The 25,659-nt window shown below is 42.5% G+C and overlaps 3 protein-coding genes across 4 annotated transcripts; 1 reads left to right on the forward strand and 2 right to left on the reverse strand.

Annotated features, from left to right (window-relative positions):
• On the reverse strand, nt 8,307-9,685 carry LOC8068258 (glycine-rich protein 2). Its single transcript, XM_002453169.2, has one exon. It carries the CDS (start codon nt 9,561-9,563, stop codon nt 8,808-8,810), a length of 756 nt encoding a protein of 251 aa, XP_002453214.1. The 5' UTR covers nt 9,564-9,685; the 3' UTR covers nt 8,307-8,807.
• LOC8068259 (methyltransferase-like protein 16) lies at nt 13,446-18,030 on the reverse strand. Of its 2 annotated transcripts, none has more exons than XM_002453170.2 (8): nt 17,744-18,030; nt 16,910-17,115; nt 16,419-16,803; nt 16,122-16,335; nt 15,623-15,730; nt 15,388-15,510; nt 15,238-15,301; nt 13,446-14,158 (listed from the first exon to the last, which is right to left on the reverse strand). In XM_002453170.2, the coding sequence occupies exons 1-8, from the start codon at nt 17,977-17,979 to the stop codon at nt 14,088-14,090; spliced, it is 1,407 nt and encodes a 468-aa protein (XP_002453215.1). In that variant the 5' UTR covers nt 17,980-18,030; the 3' UTR covers nt 13,446-14,087. The 2 variants fall into 2 exon arrangements, with proteins under 2 accessions (XP_002453215.1, XP_021316113.1); XM_021460438.1 differs by having other exon boundaries at nt 16,910-17,104; nt 17,744-17,871.
• On the forward strand, nt 23,450-24,436 carry LOC8068260 (peptidyl-prolyl cis-trans isomerase). Its single transcript, XM_002451367.2, has one exon. It carries the CDS (start codon nt 23,553-23,555, stop codon nt 24,066-24,068), a length of 516 nt encoding a protein of 171 aa, XP_002451412.1. The 5' UTR covers nt 23,450-23,552; the 3' UTR covers nt 24,069-24,436.

A 25,659-nucleotide genomic window follows, 5' to 3' on the forward strand; every position in this document is an offset into this window, starting at 1 on the left:
AACCATCTATCTAATCTAACCTCTAGCAGGAGAATGGAATCATCCATCTATCCCACCGTCCATCCACTTGGCAACCCAACGCAAACGCGGCCAATCGGCCGGATTATATTCCCCCAATCCCCCTCTCCATCCGTGTATTATTTCTCTACACTCTAATCCATCACAATCAATATTATTACAGTGGTATCCATCAATCAAAAATTATTTATGGTGGTTTAAAGTGTAAAACTAGTTAATTTTATACCCGATTCACCCGATAAATGTGGACTGGATGGCTTAAATGAAGCACTTCTCGGTACATGTAGAGTCAGTGGTTTTACTCCCTACGTACATCTTTTCTTTACCTCACCAATTTTTTTGGTACCCTCCGTTGCCTTAGATATTTTGTGAGTATATGAATTTTCGGTGCGCTTGTTTCCTCCGATAACACGGAAAGTGACAAGGCAAATATTTAGGATTCTCACGCACGAAGCGTGGTGTCGATTCTCGGCACTATCACATCACACCTGACATTGTGGCTAGAAACTAAAGTAGATACCATTTCTCTTTTGGGGGCTTATTAGGGATCCAAATGGATGTTTGCTCAAAAATAAGATGAACTTAGAATGGTGGGTAAAGCCGCGGTGAGGACGATACAAGTTGGAGTGGGTTAATAGGAGTGGGTGGTGGTAGTCTAGCAAAATCTCTCCAACATAGTTAGGGATGAGAAGAAAAGTGGTAATCTAGGCATTGAATAACGAAAAAAAGTGGGTGTGTGTGTTTTTTTTCAATTTTTTTTTGAAAATAAAAAACAAGGAGGAGGAAGAAAAATGTAGGATAAGTTGCCATGACAATGTTGGATGAAGCTAATACAAAAGCTTGAGAACACAAATGGACACGATGAAAAACATAAGCTTCGGTATTACAAAGATAAAATCAAAGCTCAAAAGTAAACTTAAGCTAATAAAACATAATCGCTCAATTAGCCTTTTTCAAACGGTTCCGGCTTCTCGCTACAGTGCGTGAAGGAGGTGGAGATTGTGTGAACTGGCTTCTTGCTACAATACTCTTGCGTTGTTTTTGGGGACAGTTTTTAAACCTTAGGATTTTATCTTTTTCGGATGGAGGAGGAAGTATTTTGGAAAGGAAAAGAAAAACAACTTATCGCTAACCTTATAGACTAAGGAACCGAGCCATATAGAGTGAGCTTAAGAGGGTGATTGGTTTGTGCCTAACAAGCCAAGTGAAGATGTGAATCTCAGACACTCAAAATCCAACTAAACATAGGGGAAATGTCTCTGAAAGGCTTATGAACATGTGGGAAGAGTTAAGAGCAGCTGTGCAAAGTATTTTGATAAATGATGAGGAGGATCAAATCCTGTGGTCTTATAGTTCTACAGGAAAGTACTCTGTGCAGTCCTTATATGCTGTTATTAATCATAGGGGTGTGGTTCCAGTTTTTATCCTAGCTGTGTGGAAGTTGAATATTCCTCCTAGGGTGCAGTTCTTTCTTTGGTTGGTCTCTAATAATAGAGTTCTAACTAGGTATAACCTAGCAAAAAGAAGAGAGGTTACTGATGCTACTTGTTTGTTTTGTAATGAAAAAGAATCTATTTTTCATGTGTTCTTTGAGTGTTGTGTCGGTATGCATGTTTGGAAGTTTGTATCTGTTTTAGTGGATAGAAATGTTGGTTTTGATTTTGAATATGTTGCTTCCTTATGGATAACAAATAAAAAGTACATGGTTTGTAATATTGTTACTTCGGCAGTCTTATGGGTGATTTGGAAGTTGCGAAATTCTTTATGTTTTCAGGGTGTACTATGGAGTGGGATGAAGAAGGTGTTTGCTATGGTGGGAAGGATGCTAAGGAGCTGGTTGCCAATGTACAAAGCGGATGTGCAAGAGAGGATGAAAAGGTTGGTTCGTTCGTTGTAAATCGAAGCAAGCTCAGCTCCGCAGATCGAGTGGGATCAGAATACATAAGGGTAAAATCTATCAATTGCTCAGCCTTTGGTGGTCTCAGAAGATGTGCTGATCTCGCAATATAATAGGTTTAGTTTCAAGTCTGAGTTGAGGTTTTGGTGGCTATTTCTAGCCTGAGTTTTGCCTTTTGCCTTATGGTTGTCTTTTTGGACCCTTAAGAGCACTCTAAACTGTAAACTTGTTATAGCTTTATGGTGGGGAAACCTGTTATTCAAAAAAAAAATCCAACTAAACAGCCCTCAAGTAGTATATATATAGGGAGACTGGAAGGTGGTTGATGGCTGGCTGGTACTCGTAGTACTACGACCTTGAAAACTAAAAACATTTTAAGATTTCTCGTCACATCACATGCATAAAACATTAAATATAGATAAAAGTAAAAACTAACTGTACAGTTTACTTATAAATTACGAGATGAATATTTTAAACCTAGTTACTCTATAATTAAATATTTTTTATCAAATAAGAACAAAAATAATTGTAGGAACTACGTGTGCCACGGGAACGGAGTGGACGGGAGGCAGGGCAAAGCTGCCACTGTCGTCGTTGAAGACGATGCTGTGCATGTTCTGGCAGAGGAGGATAGGGGGGGAGGACGAACGGTCAAAAGACACCATTTTGACCGATCAGCGTCGGTAGACGAGCGCGGACCGCGGATAGGGAAGCACGGGCAAGACGACGAGGCAGAGGAAGCCCGGAGGGGAGGGGGACAGCGTCGCCAGGTCGTGGGAGCAATAATGGCGGGACGGACGATCAGACCTCCTGCTGCTGCTGCTGTCGTGGGTGGGGTGGCTGTCTGTCAGTGGGCCAGGCCGGCCAGCCAGTGGAGGACGGTGGGCGGTGGCGTGGCCGCAGGCGATCATCAGGCCTGCCGCCTACCTCAGGTATCGGCACATGGCGCTCGCTCGCTGACACACACTGCGTGCGTGACACCGACCGCCCGGCCCGGCCCGGCCCACCTCTCCAATCCGTCGACTGCTGGACGTGGGGTCCATCGCCTTCGGCAGCAGAGACGGAGATCGGAGTCGGAGGAGTACAGGGCCGTGCTACTGCAACCCACATGGCCACATCGCCCTCTCCCGCCATTTATAGCAAGCGAGGCAGTTGACCTACCAGCTTTTGCTTTGCACCATGGACCTGTTTACTTCCAAAAATTTTTTTAAAAAAATAGGAATAGTAGCACTTTCGTTTATATTTAACAAATATTGTCTAATTATGAACTAACTAGGTTCAAAAGATTCGTCTCTTTAATTTCGACCAAACTGTGCAATTAGTTTTTATTTTTCATCTATATTTAATACTTCATATATATGTCTAAAGATTCGATGTGACGGGGAATCTGAAAAATTTTACAAAATTTTTGGAGAACTAAACAAGGCCCATGTAATCTTTCTCACACCCCCTCCTCTTCATTTTAACCTATGTTTTACTTTCACCCAAAAACTAATTTTTTTCCAAATTGTTCAATCTTTCGACACATATACGAAGCAGTAAATATAAATTAAAAAAATACTAATTATATAGTTTGCCTATAATTTACGAGACGAATCTTTCGAGCCTAGTTAGTCCACGGTTAAACAACAATTGCCAAATACGAACGAAAACAAATGCCTCAATTTTTAGATTTGTCATAACAACTACAATAGTTTGGCTATTTTTGATGTGGAGGGTATTTTAGAATTTATATAGCAAGAAAAAAAATAGGCTCCAATATATGTGCTATCTGATTTTAAAAAAAATAGAAAGTTGGCTATTACTTGATTTTTGGTGACTATATATAACCAACTAGTGACACTAGCTATCTGATTTTGTAGAATAGTAAGCCTGTTGTGAACCTCTTCTTTTTTTAAGAATTTTTCTATTTTATAAAATAATTTAACAATGAAATTTACTACTAATTTTAAACAGACTCTCGGAGTTGCTCTTAAGAAGTTAGGCTTCGTTTGGTTCTACCTAACTAATACTTGGTCTCTGAATATTAGCTCCAATAGATTTGAATAGACATTGCTAACTATACCTAGACACCTAGCAACATTTGTCTCGTCGACTATGCGAACAAAGTTTATAATGTCATTCTTTTCTTTTCTTTTTTTTTATATTGGTAGGGTGCGTGAATATACCAATAAAAAATAAAAAAGGACATTTTTGAGAGAGAGAGAAAAAACTAGAAAAGAAAAGACATTATGGCCCTATTTATTTTAGGTTTATGCTGCTACTTATGCTGATTTGTTGTAAAACACTATTTATTTGTTGAAAAATACTATTAAAGTAGTGCTAAAGAACACAACAATTATAGAGAGAAAATTCACTAATGCATTCTACCTTACCTTTTAGATAGATCTAAACCGCACCAAGCTAATAGATAGCCAGCAAACCAGTTAGATTGTTTAGGCCTTGTTTCCTTCCATTTTTTTTGCCTTGTTTAATTCCAACCAAAAACTTAAAATTTTTCAAGATTCTCCGTCACATCGAATCTTTAGACGCATGCATGGAGTATTAAATATAGACGAAAATAAAAACTAATTTCACAGTTTGGTCCAAATTGACAAGACGAATCTTTTGAGCCTAGTTAGTCCATGATTAGACAATAATTACCATAAACAAACAAAAGTGCTACAGTGTTGTGAAATTTTTTCCTTCGCGAACTAAACAAGGCCTTTGTAAAATAGAAATAGTAACACTTTCGTTTGTATTTGATAAATATTATCCACTCATGGACTAATTAGGCTCAAAAGATTCGTCTCGCAAATTACAGTTAAACTGTGTAATTAGTTAGAGCATCTCCAACAGTTATGCAATTGGAATTTGTCATTTGTTGGAATTTGCCAAGTCCCTAAACGTTTTGCCAAAGGAAAAATAAGTCCATCTCCAAGTGTTTGGCATTTTTGACTTGGCATTTTCCAAAATAGTGGACCCAACTATTTTTGTCCGGGATCTATTTTTGTTTAGCGTGCTTCGCGGAAAATTTTTCCTCTACGCGGGAATTTCCGTCGCCGTCGGTCCACGAAGTCACCGCCGTTCCTGTGAATCGCGGCCTCCCGGTCCGCTAGTCCACGAAGTCGCAGTTCGCCAGAGTTCCGTCGCGCGCCAGTAGTCCACGAAGTCGCGGGTCGCAGAGTTCACGTCGCACGCGGCCTCCAGGTCCGTCGCGGCCTTCTCCCCATCATTCCGCACCAAGCCTTCGAGGCCACCGGCCAGTTCACGTCGCTGCTTGCTCCAGACCGGTGATGGATCGTGTCTCCTAGTTGCGCGCGGGGAAAGAAAAGAGGCGGCGTGAAGAAAGGAGGCGGCGGCGCGGGGAAAGAAGAGTTCACGCGGGGAGGAGAAGTCCTTGCGGGAAACTACCGCAGCGCGTGGGAAGGTCGCTCATGACAAGGAGTCCAGGAAACTCGGGATATCAAAATTGCCAAACCATTGTGCTTATGCAAAAATGTCAAGTTTGGTTCATCAAATGCCAAGTTTGTCAAAATGCATAAGTCAAATGCATAACTGTTGGAGAGCAATTTTTAAGGTTTTTAGTAAATTTCTAGAATGCACAGTTCAATTGCATAACTGTTGGAGATGCTCTTATTTCTTTTATCTATATTTAATGCTCCATGCATATGCCGCAAGATTCAATGTGATGAAGAATTTAAAAAAATTTGTAAAATGTTTTGGGAAGTAAACAAGGCCTATTAGTTGCTATATGAACCAGCTAACTAGTTAATGCTATTGGATCCGAGAAGGGTCTTAGAGTATCTCCAAGGGCTTTGCAAACAAACTTTGCATTGCCCTATTTGCAAAAAAGAGTAGAAAATACCCCTCCAATGGTTTTACAAATAAGGTTTGTAATTTGGTTAACTTTGCAAATAGAGGTTGAGGCTTTGCATATATGCAAACCTTCCCACCATTTTGCATCTACAATTTCGGCCTTCCACGTCGGACTTCGTCCCCCCACCCCGCGTGATTTCTCTACGCCCGTCCGCCCTCCCTGCCGCGCGCGCCCGCCCACTAGCGGCGGCGCGACCACGGAGCCTCACGCGCGTCCACGAATGACGACGTACACGGCCACGTCTGGACGACGTACGCGGCCATGGCGCGGGAACGGAGGTGGATCTTCCCTCGCGGAGACCTTCCCTCGGAGGAGGACGGAGGTGGACGGAGCCGAACTGACGCGAACGACGACGGCGACGAACGACGAACGCGGCCTAGGTTGGGCGGCGACTGGCGCGAAGACCTAGGCTGGGCGGCAATTGGCGGCGACCTGGCCTGGGCGGCAACTGGCACGCACGACGTACGTCAAAATGGTGCGAAGGGAAAAAACGCGCGGGCACGATCGGTGAAAAAAAAATCAGAAGTGGGGTCCACACTTTGGGTTTGTCAAGTCTAAATGCAAAGTCCCTTGGAGTTGGACTATTTTTAAACTTTGCAAATGAGTTTGAGACTTTACAAACAACACCAAATGTAAAATTCATTTACAAAGTCCCTTGGAGATTTTTAGCTAGCAGATCATAGATAGCTAAAATATTAGCTGGTGAACTTATGTACCAGGTAACTATTGGGTGCTATTGGATCGTCTTAGCGAGAGACAACCAAGTACCAGGTAATTGTTAGTTAGGTGGCAGATAATAAGACAACCAACTAAAAACTAATGGTTTGCATACTAACAACTACTTCATCTATTACAAATTATAAGTCGTTTGACTTTTTTTAATACATAAAATTTGCGGTGTATCTAGACATAGCATATTTGTAGATACATAGCAACGGACTATGTGCTTTAAAAAACCAAAACAGTTTAGCCTGTTCGTTTGGCTGATAAGTAATGACTGAAAGTATTGTTCACTGATTTATCGTGAGAGAAAAACACTACTGAATCAATTAGTGAATCAGCCAAGCAAATATAATCACATCCTTTCATTCTAAAATATAAATTGTTTTGGTGCTAGGCGGCAGATAAGCACTATCTATACTATTAGCTACACATCAAACATAACCTCAATCTAATTTTAGCTGCTAATCTTTATTACCAACTATAATTTTACAAGGACTCCACGTGCTCTTAGTTTGTTCGCTTGAGCTTATCTGTGAAATCTAGTTATTTAACAGTGTTTTTCTATCCACCAAATTAGCCAAGAGTAGCCATGACTATCCAACAAATTAGCCAAGAGTAGCTATGACTTTTATGCTATGCCTAACATACTACTGCGGTCCTACACCACCATTAGCCTACAAAACAACTCTTTCAACTGTCGCAGAGTTGCCACCTGGAGTACCACTGTCTGCCAACAGTGTCGTACAGTAGCCAAAAGAAAATTCTGATTACGTGCAGCATAAAAGTGTCCACACCAAAAAAAAAAAAAACTGATTACGCGCAGCATAAAAGTGTCCACAGGACAGGATAGCAAGGCATCTGAACCACTTGGAAGTTTCTTTAGCCTATAAACCGTACCACAGGTTTACTACTACTCGTCCATCCATATAAAACAGGATAACCTGTCAAAGCAGAGGTGCGCGCTCCTCCATCATCAGCAAGTATAACTTTTTTTTCCCCAAGCCGGAATCAACCAGTAGGCAAATCACCATCAACCGATAATAGTTTTTTAGGCAAAAACTTTTTAATCTGCTGTCCTTAAACGCCCCACAGCCAGACAGCTTATGAACCTATTCGCTGGTGTAAAAAATCATAGCTGAAAATATTGTTTGTTGATTTATTATGAGAGAAAAACACTATTAAAAAAAATACAATACCAAACTCGTGTGTTGCGGCTAGAACATGAGCCTGCTATTGACAAATGCAATCTTGATCCTCAAAGCAGTTAGTAATCTTGATCTTCAAAGCAGTTAGAACATGACTGCTATTGACAAATGCAGATGGCAGTAGCGAGGGACCAGATTAATGGTACAAACACGACTTCTTAGCAGGCCAAATCAGAGGATTAGCAGGGCGAATCAGACACAGGACGACAATTAGTGGTACTAATAGCAGGAGCAGGGCCAATCAGACACAAGATGACAAGCACAGAACAGGCAGCAATGGGGAAACTGACTGGCACCAGTGTCACCCACAGCAGCAGAAAAGCTTTGCCCTTTTCTCTCTGTTGCCACAGAAACAAATCAACACTCGCTGCAAAGCATCATGCCATCATCATCACAACCATCCACAACAAAGGCAGATGAAGGGTACTACAGTACTAGAAGAAGGTGCCAGCAATTCCATTCCGTACCAAACAACCAGCCGTGTGATCCAACTACCCACAGAACCGTAGTACCACAGGCAGAATCGTGGTACCACAAGCATTGCCCATAATCAGAGATCACACACAGATCACAATGAAGCATTATCGTAATCAGATCAAGCACAGGAAATAACAAGCAAGCACGATTAATCTGGGATAATAATCATCTGATCTCCCTTCCTCAGTCTGGAAGAACAAAACCACAAAAAAAAAGAGAGAGAGGCAGATTTGACATCTCCTCGGCAACACAAGACCAATCCATCTCACTTCTCAATTCTTCTTAAAACCTTAACAACGACTGACAACGAGACCAAGCACACTCGATGATGATAACTTAACTTGAGTTCTTCTACGAACCAAACGAACCCAAGATGGGGAAACAAAATCTGAAAACGACGGACGGATGGACGGACTGACGCACTCCTCTGCAGCAGGGTGGAAGGAGGAGGCGGCGGCGGGCGCTCATGGGCGCCCGGATCGGCAAAACTAAAGCGATACTCTGAGAGAGACACAGTGAGAGGTTTCTTAGGCGAGATCTAGAAGGGGGGAGGCGGCGCCATCAGACCAGCAGGTGGTGGAGCGATCCGATCTGATCTGGCGGGACGGGGCCCGGACCGGGACCCACCTTACGTGGGGCAGTCGCGGGCGATGTGGCCGGCCTCGCCGCAGTTGTAGCAGGAGCGGTCGCCGCCGCCGCCGCCGCCGCCGCCGAACCTCCCTCCACCGCCACCACCACCGCTGGGGCAGTCCCTGGCCATGTGGCCGGTCTGGCCGCAGTTGTAGCAGGCGCCGCCGCCGCCACCACCACCGTAGCCGCCGCCGCCGCCACCGCCGTAGCCTCCACCTCCGCTGGGGCAGTCCCTGGCCATGTGGCCAGGCTCACCGCACTTGAAGCAGCCACCTCCGCCACCTCCGTAGCCGCCACCGCCGCCACCGTAGCCTCCACCGCCGCCGTCGGCGCTGGGGCAGTCCCTGGCCATGTGGCCAGGCTCGCCACACTTGTAGCAGGCGCCGGCTCCACCTCCGCCGCCAGATCTCCGGCCGCCGCCCCAGCTACCGCCATAGCTGCGGCCGCCACCGCCAGATCCGCCGCCTCCGCGGGAGCCGTAGCCACCCCCGCCGCCTCCGCCTCCTCCACTCCCGCCCTTGACGTAAGATCCGTCAGGGCCGGTAACGTCGACGGCCTTGGTGCGGCCGTCGTCGCCCTCCGAGACGGAGAACTCAACCTCCTCGCCCTCGGCGAGGGAGCGGAAGCCCTCCGACTTGATCGACGACTGGTGCACGAACAGGTCCTCGCTGCCGTCCTCGGGGGAGATGAAGCCGAAGCCCTTGGTATCGTTGAACCACTTCACCGTCCCCCGCTGACGCGCCGCCGCCGCCATCTCAAACCCTAGCTGCTGCTGAGATGAGATGCTAGGGTTAGTCTGGCAGGCTGCGATTTTTTTTTTTTTCTCTCCTTCTTCCCCAACCCGTCTGCGCGATCTTATCTACTCGGACCGTGGACTCGGCAAGGTACTTATAGAAAGAGGGCGGCGCATACGAGGAAGGCGCGGGAGGATCGGACGGTTGAGATGGCTCGGGGACGTGCGCGGACGGTCGGGTGCGGGCGGTAGCGGCAGCTAGGGGAGGGGGTGGGGTGGGCCCGGGTTGGGAGTCTCACGTGTGGGGTGGGCCCGCATGGCAGGGACGGTCGGGGGAGGGGAAGGCAGCGCCAGGGAGGCGGAGCCGCCGGGGTTGGTGGTTTCTGTGGGTTGATGACGGGTGGGCCCGGCGGTAATGGACACGGTTCGATCCGGTATACACGGGCGTGAATGGCCATGGCCCTCGTGCTCCGCCTCGTGATTGGTGAACCCCATTTTGTTTACACTAGTGGTACTGCTTCTTGTTTAGTTACAAAATATTTTGCAAAATGGACACTGTAGCTCTTTCGTTTGTATTTGACAAATATTGTCCAATCATGGACTAACTAGGCTCAAAAGATTTGTCTCGTCAATTCCGACCAAACTGTGCAATTAGTTTTTATTTTTGTCTATATTTAGTACTTTATGCATGTGTCTAAAGATTCGATGTGACGGGAAATCTGAAAAATTTTGCAAAATTTTTTGGGAACTAAACAAGGCTTTGTAGTATGGTTTCTGTGATTCTTTGTGGCATGTTGTTGTTGTTGTTTGTCTGTCTCGACAGAAAAAAAATGTTGTTGTAGTACAATTATGCAGGGAGGGAACCTGTTATATAGATTATAATTATTAGGATTGATGATGATTTCTTGACACGAGAACCTCCCGATTTAGAAAGAAGCCGAATGTCACAAAGGATTGATCCACAAAAAGGAAGTGAGAATGCAATTTCGAGTAAAAAAATAATAAATTAAGGAACATGTTGCGAATGTTAGGCAGGGTTAACAGCCTAAATCTCCTAAATTGCCTAAAAACTATAGTAAAATAATTGGCTAAAACACTACTCCATCTACATTAGCGCTCCTATTTTCAAACATGACTCACAAATACATCGATACACAACTCACAAACAAAGCCAACTAGAACAACAAATAACCTATACATATGTAACACCTACAAGAAGGATGCAACATCAGGGTCCTGCATCATCTATCTAGTAGAACTAGGATATGAGTCTGATCCTACAGCATTAGTCTAGTAGATTTGGGACATGAGCCTTCATCTATCTAGTAGAACTAGGACATGAGTCTGATCCTACAGCATTAGTCTAGTAGATTTGGGACAGGAGTCTTCACTCGGATGTCTCTCGTTGGTGTGGAAGAGAGTACTACAACGTACAATTCATCATCAACAACTAGACACAATCAAACAATGAATTTTTCTAGAACTCTAGCACTATCAGCAATGTCGTAAGTCATGATCGTCAAACAACAAGCTAGCAATTATCGCGCACACAACATTGCTTGAACCCTTGGTGGCTCGCACAAGGAGCAAGGAGCGAGGTGTACCATGTCAATGTGTGATAGATGCTTAAATCAAATTTTATCTTAAATCAACGTCAACTATTCTTTGAAAAAATCATGACCAAGTCGTGTAGCCAAAGATTATGCAATATAATACTTCACTTGGTTTTTCTGCATTTATTTTAATGATACCCCGCAATATAATTAAATGCATGCTATCACAATGACACCACATGTTTGCATAAAGACAATGTCTCCTTTTCTTTCTATATGCTACTATTTCATCGTAGAACCATATGTGCAATATGTTTGCCATACAATTTGAGTCTTGATGCATAATGATTTCATCCCATCGAGCATATCACAAATGTATGATAGAATCAATATCATGCTTAACACTTAGCAAGCATGCATCCTAGGGTTTTAATTGTTTTGTCATTCAATTTGCTAAAATGCACTAAAGTGTTGGATACACTTTCAGTACTCTATAGAAGGGAGGAGTAGTTGAACTATTGTTTATTAAAAATATCTCCATTTTTTCTTACTATTGTAGAAAATAGTTACTTGACAATACTTGATATTTGGCGGGAGAATATTTTAGTTAATGTACTATCAATTGAGTGGCTAACAATTCGCTAGTCTATTAGCTACAACTTCATCTAACTAGTTGATTATAGCTGACAATTAAGTGGTCTATTGGTTGTTCATCGCTTCTTCACGACCGATTGAAGCCAAAGAGATTTGGAAGACATCGGCACCTTCGCGAGTCAGATTCTTTTTTTGGTTGGTAATGCATAAAGACAACGAATCGAAAGGTATCATCATGGCTTGCAGGACTCAAACACATGCATCTTCTACGACCAGAGTGCTGAAACAATTGATCACATTTTACTCGGCTGCTCTTATGCAAAGGAGGTCTGGGACTCTTGGCTCAGAAAGCTACACCTACATGAAGTTGTAGTTCCGCATAATCAGAAGCAGGCTATAACGGCTATAACTTGGTGTCTTCACAGCATGAAGCAAGTTCTAAAAACAATACGCAGAGGCTTCGACTCCTTATTCTTCCTTTTTGGGTGGATGATCTGGAAGGAACGCAACGCCAGGACCTTCAACGGGGCAACAACTTCGGTTGTGCAGCTCAGTGGCCTCGTCCAACCGGAGTTTGATGAGTGGCGCATTGCTGGCTTCATCATTTGTCGTCCCTTTTGCCCATCTAATTGTGGCATCCCACTAGTGGTCGTGAAATCTGTTACTTAGTAAGTATAAGCTCGTGCGACTCCATTTGTAGGGATGCTTCGGTAACCTTGGATTACTGTGGCATCTCGGGTTGTAACAAATTCTTTTCTGCTTAATGCCTACCTTGGATTACCTAGGCATGATCGTGAAAAAAGTGGTCTATTGGTTAGGCAGTTTGGTTCACCCGCTAAATTTTAGCAACTATCTGCTATTTGAGTAGATCTAAACAGACTCTAAGATGAATTTTGACATAAACAAACTCTATGATGGAGTTTTAAAGATCATATGATGGGCCTGCAAATCTGGTCGGGCTACACTGTCCTCCATTCCAATGTTTTGGCATGAAGCGTGATCACCTCCCAAAGATCCAACTTTGAACACTGACATGCGCATTCAAAATTTCTGTCAAGATATCAGCAACCGAAGAAACTTGATTAGAGTTAGACACAGTCCGAGACATCGATCGATTACTTCTGCCTGAGCTATGAGCAGTTGACAAAGTTATACCGTGGCTTTTCTTTTATTTTTTTCGTTTTAATCGTTTACTTCTAAAATTTTTTGCAAAATAGGAATAGTAGCACTTTCGTTTGTATTTGATAAATATTGTTTAATTATAGACTAACTAGGCTCAAAAGATTCGTCTCGTCAATTTCGACCAAACTGTGCAATTAGTTTTTATTTTCATCTATATTTAATACCACATGCATACGTCTAAAGATTCGATGTGACGGGGAATCTGAAAAATTTTGCAAAATTTTTGGGGAACTAAACAAGGCCCTAGATGAGTAGCTTCTTAGAGTGTAATTTCTTCCCCAAAGTGTGCAAATATTAGAACGGAAGGAATCTTTTGGCCATTAGCTGGGATGCTGATGGGTACTCCTCAGCATGCCATGTTTAGCTTGTCTATGCTTCCACGTCAGCACATAGGTCCTGTATACATCAGCTCCCAAATACTACCAAACAGATAACAACAGCCAGAAAAATGGATAACAAAAGCGACGTGCAACAAATATCAAACTACTTGGGGAAACATGCTCCTGTGACTGTGAGGTGCCTAAGATGGACACTTCATTAGTCGTCTGCACCAATGATCCGAATCGACAGCTCATGCATGCAACATTGATCTCACATCCTAGGAATCACGGGTTCAAATTTTGGCGATACACAAAAACATCGCATGGCATCAACAAACAGGACAAAGATACTTCACACAGCTGACAGTGTTACAATTACATTAGCCACTGCTACCGGGCCACAGGCATTGTACTACAAATATGTTCTAGAAACCCATCAAAGCGTTTCATGCACTGTCCGCTTCACTGAAGTTCAAAGCGTTGACCTGAGTCCCCGTGCCATAAAAAAAAAACTGTGGAGGCAATGCAGTGTGTACCAGATACCCTGTCTGTACAGACCAGTGATCTTCTATGTCGTCATTTACTCTGTCACTGAAATGGCTTATGATGCATGCCGCTCAAGTCGTTCTCCAAATCCAGATGAGAAATAAAGCCAACACACCAGACATAATGCTGGTATTTTCACAACCCTGCCATCACTGCACATTGAAGAAAAGATGCGGGCAACAATGATTTCCACAGTGCAAGATCGAGTTCCCATATCACAGCTCGGCGTCTCTGTTTGTGGCTCGTGGCTAAGCTAATAAGCTATTGCTGTCTCATGATTTCATTTTGCCCATTCCTTAGCGTCCAAAAAACTTATCCATGCAGAGGCATCAAAGCTCATAATTAAAGACCTATCGTGCCTTACTGAGACATTCCATCCTTAACGCGTCCTCCAACTGAGAGAATAATGATGAGAAGGTACCTGCAGAAAAAAGACAGTAAAATGAGTGTCCTTGTCACCACGACATGTAACTTAATAATAAGCAAGAGAGCCATCAGAAAACGTATCTGACACATCATAGATGTTTGGCTCAGTTATGCTCATGGTTTTAAGCAAGTCAATTGGGATAACAGTAATCACACAAGGGTAATGTAATATTTGCATCTATGCATATGCTTATATAGTACACATGAACAACACATTTTGTAGCAGGTGCAGCTTTCATGAAACAAATAGGAAAGAATTAGTCAGGAGATTACTTGATAAGTTTGGTTTGATTTTTAAGTCTCTCTACAATTTTACAGTTGCATCCTCCAGAACCAAGACAATCGGTAACAGTAGAACTCTCAAACCAACATGCCATATGATCCAGATGTACAGGTTCTGCCTCCTACAGACCAACAGCCAATCTAGAAATGGTCCCGAAGATACCCTAGTGGCATTTATGTCTCCATCGTGAGATTAGCCACTAGCATTTGTCTAGAGCCAGTGACAAGCCTGTCAAGCCATATGCAAGAGCCAGCCAGACATCAGTACTACTACCACTCCCTCTTTACATGATATAGTCATATAGGCAACTATTCTTCAGGACCATTTTATTTTATCACTATCGGCCCAGCACAGCTTGTCAAAGTTGCACTAGACATGCTACAGTAGTTGCATATGCCAGCCTGTAGATTTGGCGTTTATTGGTGCATCGAACTTTCAGTCTCGATGAACAGATTTCATTATATTAGGGAAGGAGCACATGGCGTGTAGTAAAAGCATCGACGAACTAATACATAAGGAAGACACCATCCTAGACACCCAAGAGTTAATAGCATCACCAGAACGGATTTCAGATCTCATGTGTCATGAATGCATAGTAGATAGTTCATTTGATTCAACTGTTCTATACAGTAGATGTGAAGGACATAAACAGCTCAACATGAAGGCACTATGCTATTTGAGATGGATTTGATAGGTGTATAAATGCATGTCATATCTTAAAGCAATCTGATAAAGGTGTTTCAGTATGATCATGTAATATGCCAATAGTCACATAAAGACCATGGGACTACCTGACAATGCTTTATTCAATGATGAGCCTTTGATTAGGAGGGTCCCAGGAATTTGTTCAAACACCTACACGAGGATAAAAAAAATTGCAATAATTATTTTAGAAAAGAAACTTAACAAAGTATCAGAAACGCAATTTGCAGTCAACATACTGTAATACGAAATGATATTCCTTTGACAACACTTTGTAACTTTGCAGAGCTGTCTTCTAGAGAACCGGCATAATCATCCCCATGCAATATTGCAGCCTCAATCTGCTCATCAGACAATGTGACCTAAAGAAATATTTCAAGCCAGTATTAACACAGAGAACACAATGCATAAGCATCATAGATCTCAATGAAACTTAAGAAGCTGAATTAGTGTCATACTAACAAAGAAACTTACATCAACCGCAAAGGATAACGGATCAGTTTTGCATGATAGATTAGAAGCTAGAAAGAAAGCCTCAGTTGATTTCAGAACTTGGAACGCGCCATGTTCACGCCGAAGGCCCTTATTTCATTATGCCAAATATACATTTGAAAAGAGAGGTTAGACAAAGAGCAAACATAGTAACAGAGTAGCAATGATTCTAACATAAACATGGCCACTTGAAAAACAGAAGTAGCCACTTGAGAAACAGGTGAAGTAGACAGGAAGGTTTCTGAATGAAGTTAGTCATAAGATTGCTTCAACCTTATTGCAAGGTTAACTAGGCAAATAAGTAAAATGATAAACAAAACAATCTGAACATCTCAACTATGCAAGTTTGGATACCCAGAGCTTCACAGAACAGATATGAGCTGGAATTTTTTGTTTGGTTTGTTAACAAGACCTTGTTGGTAACTTGTCAATTTGAATGACAGAACATGTGTAAAGGGACAAAAGGTGAAATGATGCCAACCTGAAGCATAAAGGAATGGTGGTTTTTTGCTGGAGCAGTGGAGCTGAGGACCATTTTTCTTGGTCTTGGAGCAATGAATGACCAAGCAAGGCCCCATCTAGCTGTCTGCCCTTGTACAAATTCAGTAGTTTTCACGACTGAGGCCCCAGCCTCACGAACCTTTGAGATCAATAACTTTAAGTTTGCCTTTCTGCCGATCATCGATGTAAACCATCTAAACAACAAAATAACAACCATCGTACAGATGAATACAAAAACATAGCATGCATTACCATAGTGAGAAAAGCTTTGAATTACCTGAAAGAGTTCTTAAGGGAAACACTATCTTCAATGATTTGTGTAACAAATGCCAGCTCGCCACCAGGGCAAACCATCTCTTCAGCTGTCCCACCGCACGATGTTTTTGGGTTAAGACCAGCTTCCTCTATGCTCTCAAAGAATGGAGGATTGCACATACAGAAGTCAAAGCTCTCACTCTCCTTTACAACACCAACAAGGATATGTGGCTTTGGCATAGCTACATCCTCCGCAGGCTCTAAAATCTTCTCCCTTGCTGCTTCCCTGACAACAGATTCAGACTCAGAGGACGGTGCATTTGCATTTCTGATTTCAATTAGTTCTGCTAGGCGTGGATTGCTCTCCACATTCTTCTGAGCCCATTCAAGAGCAACATTAGTGACATCTACAAACAAAAGACAGTTGCATAATTGAGTATGTACATCTTTCTCATTTAACAAGACAATGATTCACAAAACTGAACTTGGAGTGCAGAAGGTAAAAAGGAATACCAGATCCAACAAAGGTCCATCCCAGTAAAGATGCTCCAAGGAGAGGGTAGATGCAATTGGCACCTGTTCCAATGTCAAAGCCCTTCACTCTCTCACTTGAGCTGGATATTGGTGGTATCAGATCTGAGGAGAGAAGATCCTCGATCCAGTGAATGTAGTTGGACCTGTTTGGAACAGTAGGGCAGAGCTGTCCATCTGGAATCCACCTAACAGTAGCTAAAATTAAAATTGTGTTTAAACAATGATCTAGCATAACTATACTGCATGAGAATCACCTCCAAAACATAGAGTGAACAGTGTGCTTACTGCATATATACTTTGATGGATTTTTTAACTAAACCTTTCTTAATTTTAGCAAGGATGTGATTTGTAAGAACAAAAGTTAGTTTCACTGTGGCCATACAAGTATTTTGCACATCAAACAGTCTACCCGATAAAAGCAGTGAGGAATATTTACTGAAGTGTCTAAGCACAAAATAGAAACATAGTGCAATGCAGCATGCATTGGGAACTAGGTGAAACCTAAAATTCAATGTTGAATTTTAACCAAACTGTACGAAGTTCCAGTTCTCTGTTATCACTTTTAGAGTACGTGTGTAGCATCAGCAGTTTGTAAACGGACAATTGGTCCCAAATACTGAAAGTAGACAACAGTAAAACAATTCAAACTTCATTCGTCCATCATAATACTTGCTGGCTTCATGGGTACCATGGGCAAGGTGGAGCGAACGATTACATATAGCAACAAATTCGGCACAGGGGATCATGCTAGGGTTCATGGAATGAGCCGAACGCAGCAAGAGTAAAGAGAGGTGGGGAGCCAGCGACACCAACCAGTTGACGCCATGGTCATGGAGGAGGAGTACACGCGTGAGCTCCCGAGTGGCGGAGAAATCGGTGAAGTCGACGGACGCGCGGCCGCGGTCGGAGACGGAGACGAAGGGGCGGAAGGACGGGTAGAGCTCCGCCAGCGCGGCGAAGTCCGGCGCGGCGGCGGCGTAGCGGTTCCGCGGGTGCATCGACGGAGCATCCGAGCCGCCGCGCCGCCGCCGCTTCCGCCCGCCGCCCATATTGGCGTGGAGGTGGAGCCGCCGACCTCCGGCGAAGCACGGTGGAGGTGTACGTGGGCGGGCCGACGCGCGGTTGAAGAGGACTCGATTGTTGCTGGGCCTTCCTCTTTTTGACGAGGAAACCACGCCCGTGGGCCTGAATATGTGGCCTTTGGGCTCTATCAGTTGTTAGGCCCAACGCGTCCGTGTCTTTGGTGTGGGCTAAACGTTGACCAAATGCGGGGGTCAGGCTCGCTACGGTAAAAAATGACGGTAATTTTGAATTGGTCTATTTTCTTTTTGCAACTATATATTTTATTTTTAGCGACCGTGATGGAAATTTTTGCCATTATTATAATACTTAAAACAAAACGAAAAATTTTAAGAATATATTTAGTCACTACTCAATTGATATTCTATACATACTACAAAGTCGTCATCGTCATGTTCATCTTATGATGATGAGAGCATCTTCAGCAACCACACCAATAACTCATTCCTAATGGAGTGATATTGGTGATGACCAATACTGCATTTGGAGTATTAGAGGAGTTACTGCAGCAGGTCATCGATAATCAGCCTTAATATGTGGGACCTACTTGTCAGTTTTTTCTTCTTTTTTCTCGATTCTTCTCTTTCTTTCTTCCATCGTAGGATCAGATCCAACATGTGTTCTCTCACACCATAATTTCTCCCCTTGTCCATCTTCTTTGCGCTACTGAGTACCGACGTCCTATTCGTCGTCGCCGCACTCCTACACGCGGCGCGCGGGAAAGAGAGACAACATCATCTCTGGCCGACGCGCGAGGTGGCTGAGGACTCGATGGAGTTGTTATCACGTGGAAAGGGAAGGCAACCTCATCCCCAATCACAAACCTTCTTATTCGCATGAAACCTTGCTCCAGCTCCTTCGTGCCGCCAATACCATCGGAGAGTGTGTACAACTTCTCGTTGATGTCAACGACAACGCCCCAAGGGGAGTGGGCGAGGGAGGAAACGAGGCGGTCCGCCTCAGTGGCTATTCGGAGGTGTAGAGAAAGACTGTTTCCACAACAAAAACTAGCGCAAACATGTAATAGCGTATTCGGAGGTGTGTTTGGTTTGTGGAGTCACTCCGTGCGTCACGTGGTGATCCACCATGAGTTCATCCCATAAATTTTGGTGAAATCAACTCGTCCTAATGCATATACCAACTATTAGTATATGAGGAATAAAGTGATGATATAGATCGACTCACTCCATTGCACAAATCAAATAAACAAAAGTGAGAAGTGAGAAGATGAACCATCTTATTTCTCAAACCAAACACATCGTTATATCTCCCAATGTAATAGTTTTGTGGAGATGATAGGTGGCATTGGGGAATTGCTGGAGATGCTCTGATTGGCATTTCTAAAGCATCTTAGTGTCTAGAAAAAAAGACAATTCGAAATTGGAATCACAAGGTGAGTGCTCTCTTGCCACTTATAAGCACTTAACTTGCTATGGTACATATCTGATAAAGGACAGGTTAGAGACAGCAAGCACGTTATGCCATTGCCACACCTTTCGCATCGATTCCATTATTAGATCGAACAGCTACCTAGCTAATAAAGCTCTTATTCCAGAGATATGAACGTCAAGAGAAATTTCGGAAGATATGGACGGGATGAAAATGCCGATCGACTCTGTCCATCCATCCCCTTCAACTAGTGAGAAACGAATCGTGGACCCCCCGAAGGAGCAGCAATTGGCAACGTGTTTTGGATTCGATCTGGACGTACGCAACGCGTTGCGAATGCGAATAAAGGAAGCTGACTGGAATCATACAAACTTTCACCGTGAGAAATGCATCCATGGTCAGTGTCCTGTTAGGGATGAACTTCGGCTGCTACATTGATACGGATATTCCTTTTTTTTTCAGTGCGTGCTGTACAACGACATGCTCGTCGACAGCGACAAGAAAATTAATTGATGGTCGAGCCGTCGTGAGTCGTGACTCGATGAGATTCCTCGTCACATTCAATATTTCGACACATGCATTAAATATTAAATAAAAATAAAAATAAAAAATAATTACACGAGACAAATCTTTTGATCCTAGTTAGTCTATAATTGGACAATATTTATCACAAACAAACGAAAGTGCTAAAGTAGCGAAAACCAAAATATTTTCGCATTTAAACAAGGCCATATTTGAATCTGAACCTCGACTGTATTTTTGACTTTTTTTTTTGCATGGTTTCACTTTTTTTTAAGAGTAAAATCCACCGCCGGTCCTTGAACTTGGCCGGCGGTATCATTTAGGTCCCTAAACTTCTAAAGTGATATATATAAGTCCGTAAACTTGGTAGATTGTGTCATCTAGATCTCTAAACTTTCAAGGTAATCACCACATGCCCTTAAACTTGACCGGTAGTGTCATTCCAATCCCTGAACTTTCAAAGTGATCGCTGCAGGTCCCTAAACTTGGCAAACGGTATCATCCTTGTCCAAATATGATCTAACCTACTCTATAAGCTGTCATGAATCCAAAATGTGTCAATTAATCAAGCATTATTTATCTAATATTTATCATGAAAATATATAATTTATATATAATAATTTATATCAACAAAAAATAAATTAAAGCGTTAAAATAATTTACATCAACGAATATATTACGTTTAAACTAAAGTATAAAAATAGAAAATTAACGAAATATTTATGTATCATTGATAGTATTATAAAATAATATTAAAACTCCTATATATAGTATTAAAAGTTTTCTCTATTAAAATTTACTTCTAATTTTCGAATTATTTTTAAATTTTTAATAGTAAATAGTAATAATTGTAGAAGTAACTTTTCTCTGTTATTAATACTATCACATTATTATTAAATATTTTAATACCATAATACTACTATTAAAAGTTTTATACTATAGTACTACTGTTAAAGGTTAACTTTTCTCTGTTATTAATACTATCACATTATTATTAAATATTTTAATACCATAATACTACTATTAAAGTTTTAATACTGTAATACTACTATTAAAGGTTACTTCTATAATAACAATATTAAAAGTTTTAAAATACTAATAAAATTATAAGTAACTTTTAATAGAGAAAAATTTTAATACTATAGGATTTTTTAATATTATTTTGTTATACTATCAATGATACATAAATATTTAATTAATTTTACTATTTTTATACTTTAGTTTAAACCTAATATATTTGTTGGTGTAAATTATTTTAACACTTTAATTTATTTTTTGTTGATATAAATTATTTTATATAATTTATATTTTCATGATAAATACTATATAAATAATGCTTGATTTATTGATATATTTTGGATTCATGACAACTTATAGAGTATGTTAGACCATATTTGGACAAAGATGATACCGCTTGCCAAGTTTAGGGACCTGCAGTGATGACCTTGAAAGTTCAAAGACTGGAATGACACCACCAGCCAAGTTTAGGGACATGTGGTGATTACCTTTAAAGTTTAGGGATCTAGATGACACAGTCTGCTAAATTTACGGACTCACAAATATCACTTTAAAAGTTTAGTGACCTAGATGACACCGTTGGCTAAGTTTAAGGACCGGCGTTGGATTTTACTCTTTTTTTAAGCAGGAATCGTGAAGGGTTGGGACTTGTGCATGGCATAAGTGGCTTATGTTGTGCGTGTTGTGAACGTCTCTATTATACCATATATTTTTTTAAAAAAAAACAACACACACAACCACCTCAAATGCGCGCACATTAGATTTACGATGCAAAGCAGGATCCAACACAAAAGTAGTTTGTTTTAGGCAGGGGCGGAGCTACAGTGTACTCAGTGGGCGCAGCCGCACCTATAAAATTTTTAAAAAACAGTAATAAGATCTAAAATTTAACAATATATGCACCCATATATTATAAACTTCTACACCCATAAAAGCAGACGCACCCCTATCAGATTTATTCAAGCTCCGACACTGGTTTTAGGAGAACACAGGCAAACAGCGGCAGGTACGTGCTGCACAGGACCATGCAAGCACGTACTCGTACTGTACGGGACCAGAAGTATACTCCGTAATACACAAGTGTATACATAGGCCTTGTTTACTTATTAAAAGTTTTGCAAATTTTTTCAAGATTTCTCGTTACATTAAATTTTGCCGTATATGTATAAAGTACTACATATAAATAAAAAATAACTAATTATACAATTTGCTTATAATTTAGAAGACAAATCTTTTAAGTCTTGTTAGTCAATGATTAAATAATATTTGTCAAATACAAGTAAAAATGATACAATGTCCATTTTACAAAAAAATTTGCAAGGCCTTGTTTAGTTCACCCCAAAACTAAAAACTTTTCAAAATTTCCCATTAGATCGAATCTTACGGTACATGTATGGAGCATTAAATATAGACAAAAACGAAAACTAAAACTAATTGCACAGTTTGTCTATAAATCATGAGATGAATCTTTTGAGCTTATTTAGTCTATAATTGGACAATAATTGCTAAATAAAAAATGAAAATATTACAATAACTAAAATCAAAAAGTTTTTGGAACTAAACAAGGCCTCAGGGCACTCACAATGTAGACTCTATCATAGAGTCTAAAATTATTTATTATCTCGAACAATGTGGACTTAAAGTCTAAAGAAGACTTGGAGTCTTATTTCTTTTGCCTCTTTCTTTAATAAATATACTGCCACATCAGTAAAAGATCATAAATATTATGTAATTAATTGTCTTGAACTCTATGACAGTGTATTGTATTGTGAGTGTCTAAAAAAGACCATAATAATAACCAATAAAAAAACAAAAACAACAACAACAAAAAAAAACCTGAACTGAACCTGACTGTTGGGCCGGCGGCCGGCGCGGGCGCGGCACTGCACTGCACTGCCGGATCCCGATCGGCCGATCCAATCCAAGTGCGTCCGCCGCACCGCTCATCCACATGCCGGCCGGTCCGGGAATATCTCGCCCACTGGCACACGGCGGCAACGGCATATCCGACCACGACGCCCGCAGCCACGTGCACCCCGTCTGTGCACCGCCTTTCCCCGGAGTGCACGGCGCCGTCTCTGTTCCCCTGGACCACGTCCACCGACCTTATTACCTAGATAAATATCCGGCCCCTTCCCTTAACCCAACCCGAGTTAGTTAACCCAACCAACCCTGGCGTAGACTGTAGGAAGAATCCAAAGTCCTCTCGCGCAGACTCCCACGCACCGCACCGCTAACTTCCACTCGCTGACAAAACCGACCCCACGCGCGCCAGGACTGCGTCCGCCCTGGCCCAGCCTGTCAGTGGCACTCGCCGGTCCGGACCCCGTCACGTGCGTCTCGCGGTCTCCGGACGGCTGGAGACTTTACCTAACCACGGTTCCGCTAACCCCAGTACCCCACCGTCCCAACCCAAGCGGGGTTAACGACCACCCCACGAGATCGCGCCACGCGTCCAGATCCAACGGACCTCCACCTCCCGATCCGTCTATTTAACCGCACCGCGTCTCCCCTTCCCAGATCATCCACCAAATCCTCTTCCGCCTCTCCTCGATTAACAAATCCCCCAACCACTCCAGATCCCCAAAACCCTAGCCGCCCCCACCCTCCGGCGATGGCGAACCCGCGCGTCTTCTTCGACATGACGGTCGGCGGCGCACCGGCCGGTCGTATCGTGATGGAGCTCTACGCCAACGAGGTTCCCCGCACGGCCGAGAACTTCCGCGCGCTGTGCACGGGCGAGAAGGGCGTGGGGAAGTCGGGCAAGCCGCTCCACTACAAGGGGTCGACGTTCCACCGCGTGATCCCGGACTTCATGTGCCAGGGCGGCGACTTCACCAGGGGCAACGGGACGGGAGGTGAGTCGATCTACGGCGAGAAGTTCCCCGACGAGAAGTTCGTGCGCAAGCACACGGGGCCCGGGGTGCTGTCCATGGCCAACGCTGGGCCCAACACCAACGGCTCCCAGTTCTTCATCTGCACCGTGCCGACGCCCTGGCTCGACGGGAAACACGTCGTGTTTGGGCAGGTTGTGGAGGGGATGGATGTCGTCAAGGCGATTGAGAAGGTTGGGTCTCGCAGTGGGTCCACCGCTAAGGAGGTCAAGATCGCCAACTGCGGCCAGATCTGATAGGTGTCGAGCTTGCCGCCGCCGCCCTCCGTCGTTCGTCATCGGCTCGTCGTCCTCCCCCCTCCTCCTTCCATGCTCCTGTTCAATTCCCTTCCCCTTCCTCGCTCTGAATAAGATGGCGTACTGTCGGTGATCTGAGAGGTGGTTTGAGTACTTGAGTCTGAATTTGTGTCCCTAGTGTCGTTTGTGTCATCTGTCCGTTTAATCGTTGGTGGTGACTAGGGTTTCATAGGTGGCCGATCCGTGGATCTGGTGTATCTTGCCTGCCTAATTATTTCGTCGTCGTGTTTCTGCTGTGTAATGGTGTGATCGGGCATGATGATTATGCTAAGACAACTGCTGAAACTTGCTTTAATTTTCTTGTTCTAGATGTGGTTTTCTACTGATTGTGTGGATCGTGTGATGCGCTTGCTGTTCTCCGGTAGTGTTTATGCGTCTGCCCAAGTGCCGAAAGTGCGGTATCAGGGCCTTTAGTTCCAAAAAATTTTTTGCAAAACAAATACAAATATTGTCCAATCATGCACTGACTCTCGTCAATTTCGACCAAACTGTGCAATTAGTTTTTATTTTTATCTATATTTAATACTCTATATATGCGTTTAAAGATTCGATGTGATCAGGAATGCGAAAAATTTTGCAAAATTTTGTCAAAAGATTTGTCTCGTTAATTTCAACCGAACTGTGCAATTAGTTTTTATTTTTGTCTATATTTAATACTCTATATATGTGTTTAAAGATTCGATGTTATGGGAAATGTAAAAAATTTTGCAACATTTTGTGGGAAGTAAACAAGACCCAGGTTGGTCAGTCAGTTTATCCATCTCCCTCGGTTGTAGTTTCTGTCGTTTTCTTCGTTGGATCGGATTAGCATTCGTAGAGTACTGTACACTTAGCGGATTTTTTATTCGATTAATTTAGAACGAGACCTATTGTGCGCTAAGGTCAATGCTAAAGTATTCTAAAAGGAAACTAAAAGAGGCCCTAATAACATTTCTTCAAACAGTCAACTAACTAGTGGGTAGCTAGACTGCATGCATTCGAACAACATCAGATTAATCTTTAGTCGCATAAATATTTTTCAAGTGATTTTTTTTGGAAGTAGGAGTATATTTTTTGTAAGTAAAAGTGATTTAAGCAACCGGACTTTAAGTACGGTTGAGATGTGATTCCACTGGATCAGCTGTCAGATAACATGAGAACCCGTTGATGTGGCCATCTCATGTGTTTCTGTGCAGCACTCTTTGCATGTCTCCCTCACCTGCATCTTTGCTCTGTTACGGCTGTACGAATTGTTTGCTTTTGGCCTTGTTTTAGTTCAACTCAAGCCTTGTTTAGTTCCAAAAAATTTTGCAAAATCGACACTGTAGCACTTTCGTTTGTATTTGACAAAAATTGTCTAATCATGGACTAACTAGGCTCAAAAGATTCGTCTCGTCAATTTCGACCAAACTGTGCAATTAGTTTTTATTTTCATCTATATTTAATACTTCATGTATGCGTCTAAAGATTCGATGTGACGGAGAATCTGTAAAATTTTGCAAATTTTTTTTTGAGAACTAAACAAGGCCTCAAAAACTAATTTTTAAGATTC

Source organism: Sorghum bicolor, chromosome 4 (genome assembly GCF_000003195.3).
Source record: "Sorghum bicolor cultivar BTx623 chromosome 4, Sorghum_bicolor_NCBIv3, whole genome shotgun sequence".
NCBI classification, from domain to species: Eukaryota; Viridiplantae; Streptophyta; class Magnoliopsida; order Poales; family Poaceae; genus Sorghum; species Sorghum bicolor.